Source organism: Colossoma macropomum, unplaced genomic scaffold, assembly GCF_904425465.1.
Source record: "Colossoma macropomum unplaced genomic scaffold, Colossoma_macropomum, whole genome shotgun sequence".
Classification (NCBI taxonomy): domain Eukaryota; kingdom Metazoa; phylum Chordata; class Actinopteri; order Characiformes; family Serrasalmidae; genus Colossoma; species Colossoma macropomum.
This window is the reverse complement of record NW_023494800.1, coordinates 33,125,785-33,137,033: the sequence shown is the minus strand read 5'-3', so window position 1 is coordinate 33,137,033 and position 11,249 is coordinate 33,125,785. Positions and strand designations below refer to the sequence as shown.

The window sequence follows — 11,249 nt, the reverse complement described above, 5'->3', positions numbered from 1 at the left end:
TTACCTGAACATCTGTTCAAGGCTTCAAATATCTTTACAATAAATTGGAAAGTGTAAGGGCCCAGCCTGCGCTGCTGGCTGCCAGCAGAGGGCGACGGCAGCAAGGTGCCATAACTTCAGGGAACTCCAATTCCCAGAAGCCCTCGAGCTGATTAGGCCCAACCTGACACACCTGTGGACTCCTCTACTTAAGCCTGTGGCAAACAGCAGCCCTTTGTCACACCTTTGTAGAGGGGTGACCGGTACGATACGCAGCCCAGGTGGGTATTTAAACAAAAAGAAAGAGGTCTGGAAAAAACAAAAGAGAGTAATTCCCCCAAAACTACTTAAAAAAACCACAAGAAGGCTTGAGCTACAAACGGCTCCAAGCCATACAAAAGGTGTTTGCTCCACAAAGAGCAAACAAGTGAAACATAAAGTCTGCCTTCCTCTTATAATTACAGAGGAAGAAATTTTTGTTTTCTCATTGTCTTTTATTTCATGTTTCTAGTTCAGCCTTCGTTTGAGTACTTTCAGCGCCTCCTTTGTTTGCCCTTTTTCCCGCCTTTTTATTTCCCGTTCCTTTTTCTGTAAAGCTGCTTTGTGACAAAACCTGTTGTATAAACTTTGACATGACTTGACTTGAGGTGTTCTACCCATTGTCATCTGTGCTTCTATGGGAGGCAAATCCAGCCAAAAAAGAAATTAAAATTAAAACCATAAAATGAAAATGCAAACCTCTTTTTGCCATTTCTTTTTCCAAACATCTGCGCAACATATATCCTGCCAAAATTGAAAATGAAATGAAATGTCTACATTTGCAATTTCATTTTTCACATGAGCACAAGCCATTTGTGACAAAAATAAAAATAAATGCAAAACAGCTATTTGTCATTTCATTTTAGTCGTTATTCTGGTTTTTCATGGAGAGAGAAAAGAAAATCCAAGCTTCACTTTGGCTTTGGCTTTTCTCCATGAAATGCAGAATACGAGTCAAAACTAAAACCAAAATGCCGTGTTCACGTTCTCATTTCTTTTTCTCAGCAATCGGCTGCAGATCTGACAAAATGAAAATGCAAAACTGATAAATCAACAGCAAAGTCACAGTTTGTGATTCAGTTTTCGGCGCGGACGCGCTTTAAGTGTCAGAATGAAAAGGCAAATGCAAACGTTCATTCTTCAAAGTTGTTCATTCTGAGACCTCCCCCTGACTGTGATTGGTCCAGATTACCACATTGTTTGTTCTAAGACCTCCCCTTGACTGTGATTGGTCCTAATCACTGTCTTTTTTTGTTCTGAGACCTCCCCTTGACTGTGATTGGTCCTAATCACTGTCTTTTTTTGTTCTGAGACCTCCCCTTGACTGTTATTGGTCCTAATCACTACAACGTTCATTCTGAGACTTCCTCCTGACTGTGATTGGTCCTAATCACTACAACGTTCTTTCTGAGACATCCCCCTGACTGTGATTGGGCCTAATCACCGTGTTGTTCATTCTGAAACCTCCCCCAGACTGTGACTGGTCCTAATCACCACTGGCTCATCTGAGTGAGTGATATTGAGTTAAATGTGCTCAACTAAATTGGGGAAAACAAAAAGTAGTGCAGTTTTTATGTAAATGTATGCCACATATGTTCCTACCTGGATGTACTATAAGTGAGCTTGTGTCTGAACCTGCCTATGATGCTTTGTTTATCCATTCATAGTGGTATCAGGTTGAGGTAGTAAGTGTAATGGAGTGGTCTGGCATCAGCTTCCAGTCTGGTGTGAATTTCATATGACTTTACATATTTTATCTTACTCACTACTTTAGCACTTTCATATCACTCACGCATACAGTAATAACATGTTTACGTCTGTATATGAAACGTAGCAGCTAAATATCACGGATGTTGTCAAGATGCGTAGACAGAAGAATGGCTCTTGTTTCTCTGGGTTAATCCTCATTTGGCAGCATGCCTCCGAGCAGGTGTAGCAGGTCCACGTGTATAAGAGCATGTAGGTTCGCCTCCTTGTTTTCATGCTATGCAGCTGCAGGTATCTTCTTTCTTTCATTCTCCAGTGGCCAATTGGCAGAATGTTTTGTGTCACATAATGGTGTGTTCTTGTTCTGTCGATTAGCATTAGGATGTTTTTACACTGCACAACTAACAAACATCTAGTTCTCGTTCATTTTCCACAGCTGGAACCATCATAATAACTATGATTAGTGATTTTATTGTCTTTGTTGTTCATTTTATGCCACTCTAAAGCATCTAATTTAGCTATTAGCTAGTTAGCTTAACTTATTGGCTGATATGAAACAATATCCCACACTGTTCTGTACTCACAAATGTCACACATTTTACAGAACTATGTGTAGAGTCCAGCTGAATCAGACTTTTCTGCAGCAACCTTTGTAACTTTTACATGAGGGTTAGGCTGAATAACTGCATTAAGATACAAATACAGACCAAGAGAAGGATCTCTAACAGTGGCTCTAAATGCTATTCATGTTAGCTACAGCAAGCAACACTTCTTTGTCGTGCAACTATATGTGTGACTGAAAGCCTGTAGTTTGTGTATTATAACAGCAGTCATCAGTACTGATTTCTTCAAAACTAACCTTTTTTAAACTACCAGTGTTAATGTCTTAGTACTATGTTTGTTTTGCAGTCACTGAGGGGGACTGTTGTAAAATTTGGACGAGCTTCACTGACATCAGGGTCAGATTTTGTTGGCTTACTACTTACAAAGTCTGATTGATCTGCCAAGCTGGGGATTACTCTTTTCCCCAATGCCAGACAAGAGGATCTCCCCTTGTGTTAGAGAATCTCTGATATTACTGAGTAGGTATGTTCCCCACCACCCTCCCCTGGCACAACTGGTGGAATCAGACATTCAGTTCATTGAAACAAAGAGTTCAAAAGAACCAAATCAAACTACCTAAAGTACGATCAGACCCTGTCGGTACCAATCTTGAACAGGTACCAAAAACCGTAAAACTGGAACCTTTGGTATTGGACTGATAGCCAAGCACAGTTCCAGTTTTCTGGCACCAAATGTCTGCTTGTGTTCTTCATGGCTAAACAGCTGAATTGCAGCATTTGCTCGTGCTTATTGCGTGTTGCGTGTTAATGGTGTGGTGTCTCTGTGTTAAATAGTTTGACCACGTTAATGTAATCACACTGACTTATTTATCCCCCTTAATGAAATCTGCGTCAATTATTCATTGGTGTTAGTTAAGCACCTTTAATTATCGACTCTCTGCTTATCCCTCCCTCACTCTCCTCAGGTATCCTCTTTCTGTCTGTCTGCTCCTCCCTGTCTGTCTCATCTCTGTCTCCCTCTCTTTCCTCTTGTCTTTCCCTAGATTACAACTTGGATCCTTTTTTTTGCAAAACCTAGATATGCCATGTTCAAACATCACTATATAATCTAAGTTATGATACATCAGTAGTGCTTTCATATGGTGGTGCTTTTACTGCTGAATGTTTTGTTTACTTATTTATTAGTGGTTTGCTGTTATTGACAATAACTGCTGCAGTGCCTGGATGGGACAACGAGTCTGAGTAAAGCGATCTGTGCATTATGAATAATAAAGGTCCCGAAGCCCGTCCCCCCTCTCTCTCTCTCCTCTCCATTTTCATTCGCTTTCCCCCTTTGGTGTCACGTGACCCCACTCTCCGCCCCAGTAAACATTCATGAGCTCGACGGCGGGAGCTGCGCGAGAGGCCCTGTCGAGCTCCATGCTGAGGCCCCGACTCCAGCTGCGCCGTGGGGCCCTGCGGTCACCCTATACCTGCGGACACACGAGGAAACCGCCTGCCCTGAACCCAGCCGTGCTCCCAGATGAATAAAAGATGCCGGCAAAAGCGAGAAAAGGCTCGGAAACTGAAGAAAGGGGTGACGGAGTGGAGGAGAGGGAGCCAAAGACGAAAGGAGAGAGCGGGAGCGTCGCCAACGGAGAGAAGAGGAAGAAGAAACACAAGACCGCTGAAGGGGAGGAGGAGGAGAAGGAGGTAGAGAAAGTGCGGCAGCACGCCGGCAGTGAAAGGAAAAAGAAGGGAGGAGTAGAGGAAAAGGTAAAGAAGAAAAAGAAGAAAGAACAAGAAGAAGTAGAAGGAGGGCAGGAGGATGGAGAGGTGATAGTGGGAGAAGAGACCGAGGGCGAGCAGAACAACAATGAGCCGGTCAAGAAGGAAAAACGAAAGACAGAGAAGCCCCCAGCTGCAGAGGAGGGGGAGGAGGTGAGGAAGGAGAAAGAGAAGAAGAAGAAGAAGAAGAAAGCAGCAGAGGGTGAGGAGGAAGGGGGAACAGAGGAAGACATGGGGTCCAAAGAGAAGAAGAGCAAGGACGGGGGGAAGAAGAAGAAGAAGTCGTCGGAGGAGGCCGAGGAAGACGACCTGGTCCAGGAGGAAGAAGCAGAGGAAGAGGAGGACAAGAAGAAGAAGAAAAAGGACAAGAAGAAGAAGAAGGGCTCGGAGAGTGACGAGGAGAAGAAAGGAAAGAAAGGCAAGAAGTCCAAGGCCAAGCAGGTGGATTACGCTGAGATCTACCAGGAGGAGCTTCTGAATTTTCACACAGAGGATTCAGAGGGGTATGAGGATGAATACTTCAAGAAGAAAGGTACACAAACTCGTCTTTCTTTCTCCTCTCACATCTGTCTACAAAGGACACAGAGACTGCTTAGACTTGTCTACGTTTCTGCTCTCTTCTCATCTCTCAGCCTCTAATTCTATCGCTCACTCTCACTTTCCAAGACTAAAAGTACACCGACTCTACCACTGCCAGTGCTGTACTCTGTGAAAAACCATGAAACGGGCTGGCACGTCTTCATGGGCAAAACCTCGACTTGAGGGAGTCAAGAAACAGGTTTGTTAGAACCAGGGATGAGAGACAATTCATGTTAAGCAGCATTCTTTGGCAGAGCACTGTATCCCTCAGCCTCAACGAGATTTGCAATTTTTTGGCAATTTTAATAAATTTTTTTGTTCAGCAATGTTCTCTCACTATTATATTCAGCATGCATTGGGAACCCCTGGGAACAACCACTGGGAATTCCTGTGGTGTCAACCAATTGTGAGTGCTAGCCTCTCCACTGATCCATAGGCTGATTAATACAATCAAACAAGCATTAGTGTAACTTTTGCCTCAGTCGTCGAACAAAATTGCAAAGAAAGCAGCAATTCTGTCTTTATTCTGTGGCAAAATGAATGCAAGAGACATTGTTCTTACCCCTTTAGCCAGAGAAAAGGCACCAAACTGAGTATCTAGATAGTCAGCTACCTTAGGTTTTAGCTTCTTGTCCTCCACTTCTGACGAGTCGAGTCTGTTGTTTGAGTAATCCATTCTTTCCATTATAATGATGATTTGAAGCTATTAGATATTCAACTTCCTAGCAGAAACCTTATCTATCTGGTGTCCCTCTAAAATAGCCAGCCAACAAAAGAAATAAATAGTTTATTTAAAAACAGCCCACCCCCAAAAAATACCCATGCTCGTTGTAGTTTTTCAGAAATTCCTTACATTTAAAGCTTTTAGCAGATACTGTTATCCAGAGCAACTTACAAAAGAAAATGTGTCCTAGCTAGTAGAGTCCAAACTACCCTTGAGCTAAGACACAGCCAGAAACAAAGGCCAGTGCTAATACCTAGAAAGAAAGATACAAATTACAGAATTAAGACATTTCATGCTAAATTAGTTGTTCACTTAAATGCTTCCCAAAGCAACAGGTCTTCAGTTGGCGTTTGGAGGCAGCGAGGAACCCTGCTGTTCAGGCAGCGAAAGCTCATTCTGCTGCCTGGGTGCCAGAACAGAGAAGAGTCTTGATGCTTGTCTTCTTCAATGCGTCTTCAAGCATGGTGGGTCAAGCCGAGCCATGCCAGAGGCTCGAAAGACTTGAGTCTGGTTGCGGCCCAAGATACATCAGAAAGAGGCTATCATTGCACCACTGTGGGATGCAAGTAAGAATGTTTATGACAGATGTAGCGATGGTTAAAGAGGGATAAGGGAATAAAGCACCCCATCTTGGTGCACCCAACGCTAGACCACACCCTCTTTCTTCCTCTCTCAGACTCTGAACCGTAAGAAATGGTAAGGTTTGCATTTCAAACATGCTAACAGTGTTCTTACGTTTCAGTAACATCTTTTCAAATCTACCTCAAACTCAGAAACTTCAGAACCTTCTCGAGCTTGTTTTTATAGGGTCACTCCAGAGGGCTGCTCTGATCAGACACCATTACTATCTCGCTATCTTTGACTAGCAGTTACCTCCTGTGGTCTGCCATAACTGGCAAACAAATCCAGATGGCTGTTTTAATGAATCGTTATCTCCATAACCCATCTTTGATTGGCAACTACCTCCCAGAAGCCTGCTCTGTTTGGCAGGCAGCCTCCAACAAGGATGCCTGCATCGCTGGTCATGACGGCACCTGTGGCGGGATGGCAGGGTGGCACGGGAGCAGTGGCAGTTGGCGAGATGCCGGCAGGGGATTTGAAGCAGACTGCCACCTCTCTATGGTCTGAAACACAATGCCCTAATCGTTCTATTCATGCGGACTTCTTACATTCATGCAGTTCTGGGAGGAGTGCCGGGCCAGGCCAGTCAGGCGTGGCATTTCAGGGAGCCTCGATTTCCAGGAGACAATGTTACAGTTATGAAATCTGCCCTGCTGTTGGGAGAAGAGGGTCATGTTTCAAATGCAACTTAGGACATTCTCTTCTAGTGAGTCAAATAACCATATGGACATGACATGAAATGACAGTTGCGGTAACACTTTACGGAAGGGCAGCACTCGTAAGCCTTTCATGACAACTGATAAACTTACATACATTTTTATAACAGCTTATTCCTACAGGTGTCAGTTGTCAAAAAGGCCACTTTTGTCTGTTTTTGATGTTATTTCACATCAGCCATTGGTGGAATAAGCCTTTGTAAATGCTGCCCTTCAGTGACCTGTTATCATAATGGTAATTCAGTTCAACAGTGAAAATGCACCAACTCTAGAGACCATTGCAAGCCTAAGGATGGTTGGGACTAGGTTCTAGGACCAGATGTTTCTACCCAAAGCATAATGTTATCTATTATAAGTGACATAGAAAAACTAATCTCAGATTTGCCAACACTTTTGAGACCAGGTTGATCCTAAGACCCCCCAAATCAACTCTTCTCTTTACATTTTCACATTTTTACATTTTGTCCCATTCTTCTGCATGTTTTGTTGATAATGTTTGATGGCCAGAAACGCTGCATGGGCCAAATTTGGTGGGCCATCATGTTTTGGAACTGAATGATCCCTAATGTTAGACGTCTCAGAGCAACTTCTCTTTTGCCTCATGTTAAAAAGGCATTGAAAAATGCACCAGTGCCTTGGTCTATAGTTGACAAATAACAAATAACATAAACCAAGTTTAAGGCCAGAAAACCAATTTAGCATAGAAAGATATGGCACTGATCTTACCAGGGTGGACATGTGTGAAGACAATGAGTGAAACTCATCAGGCTACTGCTTGATGACGGAGGCCGAATTGTTTTTACCTGACAACCAACATGCACCCACACAAAGGAATTCCTGGACTTACATCAATCATTGCCAATTCAGACTTTAACAGCCAAAACCTGACCCCAGATCAGTACTTTTACTCGACGAAGCCTGATAGCTGCGACCCCGGGGGCTGTCGGAGAGGGAGAGCCGTAACACGAGGACAGCCCTGTCTTGCTTTCACCTGCTTGACTTGGTTAAGTTACGGCCATATTGCTTACACCTATTCTGCCCTTACAGATTAACATGGAAGGGCTGGAAGGTTCGTCTTAGTGCTGGGTTCTGGAGTACATCCAACGGGGCAAACATTGGTCAGACCAACACCGATTCAGCATCAGTTTTCATAGCAATGGGGAATCTACCTTGTGTAAAGAATAATTATTGGCAATCGTTGAAATGTTTTTGCATTTTAAGCACATTTTCCAAAGATTTTGTTCATCTTTTTATCAGGGACTAATGGAATGGTTGTTGAATGACTGAAATTAAGAAAACATCATATAAACCAAATTTCATACCATGGTGTTGAAGGAATAGGTTGGCAAAACAATAAATTACATGGTTGTCCACTTACCCTAAATATATATTTTCAGATATATTTTTTTATTTTTTATAGTTTGGAGATGAAATGGAACCAGAAAGTGGGACGTTAGGGGGATGCTAATGTGTCCATCTTATTTTCCAAACAAGTTTACATAGCTTTTCAACTGTGGAAACAGTTTTGGTGACTATTTACCTCCAGTGTTTGTTAGCACTGTTAGCCTAACAGAAGCAAAACTTTACCACCAAACATGTCTTGGCTGATTTTGGGGTCAACTGCATTTAGAGTGAGTGGAAAATCATGTAAATTTGATTTTTTGCCACAATGTTCCATTAAAACATCAACCACTTTGGTCAGAAATGGTTAGCTATAGTATGTTATTTATACAGTATCAATGAATCAATCAATGGTGGGATTTTGACAGCAGTTGAGAACTGGTTATTTACCACCAGCAGCTTACTTTCCATGTAGAGTTTTAGCAACGTCTTTACTTTTCTCTTTCTCTCTGTCTCTTAGTATATGAGGTAGTGACAGTAACAGGTGACGTGAAAGGAGCGGGGACCGACGCCAATGTTTTCGTCACCTTATACGGACAATTTGGAGTCACCCCGAAAGTTCACCTGGCCAGCAAGTGAGTTCACCAACCTTTCTTTACGCCTTATCTTGTAAATCTGCGAAATACACAAACTGTGTTTTGTGAGGTGGCAGAGAAAATTATTTATACAATTAACATTTTATTTTTTCATTCCAAACAGAACTTAGATGGCTCCATATTCAAGATGTTGACAGTTATTTCTGGCTTTTTCAGAGCAGGCCTGAATTTCATTAAACAACATATTATGTAGTCTCTGCAGGTAAACCTGTAATGTTTTCATACCAAGTCTCCCTTGGATAAGATAAAGGCTACTGAAATTAGACAATATTGGTCATATTTCAGGTAAATAGCCTCTAAGTGTGGTTTGGCTTGGCACTTACAGTACTGTGCGAAAGTCAGAGATCCTCCTTTATATACTCAATTTATACAAAAAAACAGCCAGTAAGTACAAGTTATTCATTTTCAGAAGACCTTTCTGAGGAGATTAGATATTAGATAAGTAAGTTTCCATTAAATGCTACAGAGAAAATGGGCCTCCTAACAACCACCTGGAAGACCTGGTAGATATCAAAACTGTCCCCATCAGATAAACAGCACTTAAAGCTTTCATCTTTGAGAGAGAGGAGAAAATCAAGCTTCACTCCTGCTTCATATCTGAAAATTCAACACTATGAGTCTGAAAGGATGTGTAGCTGTCAAAAAGCTCTTACAAATGCCACATTAACATGTTGGAAGTGCATGGATGGCGGAAAGCTGGATGTTCCTTTGTTTTCAGCGGAGCTATGTGAAAATTTAGCCACTGTGAGCTGCAACGTTTTTCTGTCCACAGCATCAAGAGTTCAGTTTTCCCAGCGTTTGCTATCGGCCTCAGTAGTGAAACAAACCGGATGTCAATTTTTTCTGAAACACAAGAGCTAAGTGCTCATATATGGAGACCGGGAGCGCCTGTTAATGTACATCTTCTCCTGAGCGTCAGTGAAAACACACTATTAGAAACATTAACCAGTGTTCAAAACACTTCAGGATAAATTAATGGCCAACACCATCACCTCACAAATGGGCAGAATTGCCACTATCACCATGGCAACATTTACACTGCTGCATGCCACCATGGCGTGTACCAGTGCCAAGCAGTGCCAATGGACTGACCACCCCAGAGCCCAGATCTCAATATCACTGAATATGTTTGGGATTACTCTGATGATGTGAAGCTAAACCAACTTGCAAGACTGAACTTTGGAGGTGTATCTTTAAGAAAGAATGGAAACCACTTTTTTCCCTGGCAATGAAAAATGAGTAACTTGTACTTAATGGCTGGAATTCAAGGGTAGCACAGTATTGTAAGTGTTGGCTACATTAATAAAGTGTTTTAAGAAAAGGTTAACCCAGAGATTCTACGTCCAGTCCTGGACGATATTTCGGCTTATCTCAGGCCTGAGCCATTGTTTTTGGAACGGAATGATTGTGAGGTCTGACTTGGTGCCTTCAGAACTATATAGAAAAATCCTATGTTGATCTCATTACTGTTATTTTGTGGAAGCAGGACATTAGCTTTAGCACTAGAACATGGAGGTAAATAAGACAGCGACAATGTTAATCTTGTACTTTTGCCTTTCTCTTTATCTCCTCAGCACTGAAAAGAGGTATTGCCTTAAAAAGGCCACTCAGCAACCACTCTGTGACCACTCTGTCTTGCGTTTTGGTTACGATGTTGTCTAAGAGAGCATTCTGGGTGCTTCAACCATGGCCTCAAGGCAAATTAAAACACATACAGACATGCACACTGAACAACATAGAGATAAAACTATATCACCCATTCTGTCATGGTGAAGCACAAGATTGGCTCTCCTCTATACAGCATCAGCACGTATACTCACCTGTAGGAAGAAGAAGTAGGTCACGTGATGTCCAGTTTCTCATTCACGGCTAATGAGAAAGGACAGTTAGGTGACACTACTTCTGGTTCCGTGTCTCTGAAAGAATCAAAAGGTCACATACAAACACGTCCCAAGACAGCATGTACAATAAATTTCAACATGGCTGGCTTTTAATACTTTTTTTAACATGCCCTCGTCCACTTTGACTCACCACTTGCCCCACCTACAGTACGCAAGTGTCCACTCGTGACAGAAGGGGAGGAACGCACAGGAATGAGTGGGTTATCCAAATGGAATGCACTCACGCTCTGCTAGGTTATCCTCAGTAAGCTAATCAGCTAGCAAACTTTGCTTTGTAAAACCTTTTTTTGCAAAGTTTAAACATAACGGACACCAAATTTGTGTACAATTGCTTTGACTGGCTATATCTTGTCTTTGTGTTCTTGCTAGCTGTATAGCCCTTAGCATGCTAGCTAGTCTCCTAATAAATGGAGTTTCAAATCAAAGCCCAGCAAATTAAATGTTATAATTCTTTAATAGCTTTTGAGTAATTTACTGATATGACTTATAAACGGCCTTGTCCACTGTTTTTCGTGTTTGAAAATGCCGAAGTCAATTCTTATGTTCACTTGGTTCCTCTCCCCTCTGAGGGCTCGTCTAATAAACTTCAGTTCAGCTAGTATACTATTGGAAGGGTCCTTAAGATGGCATTGGGAATTACCCCAATACGAAAGTGA

At 42.2% G+C, this 11,249-nt stretch overlaps 1 protein-coding gene across 1 annotated transcript in view; it reads left to right on the top strand.

Annotated features, from left to right (window-relative positions):
- The first annotated feature begins 4,263 nt into the window (after positions 1–4,263).
- The window catches only part of loxhd1a (lipoxygenase homology domains 1a), a 59,155-nt gene continuing 52,169 nt past the window's right edge, over positions 4,264–11,249 (top strand). Inside the window, exons 1-2 of the mRNA XM_036587662.1 lie at positions 4,264–4,587; positions 8,557–8,671. Coding sequence (XP_036443555.1) covers positions 4,287–4,587; positions 8,557–8,671 — 416 coding nt within the window. The 5' untranslated portion in view covers positions 4,264–4,286. The remainder of the gene's footprint in view (positions 4,588–8,556; positions 8,672–11,249) is intronic.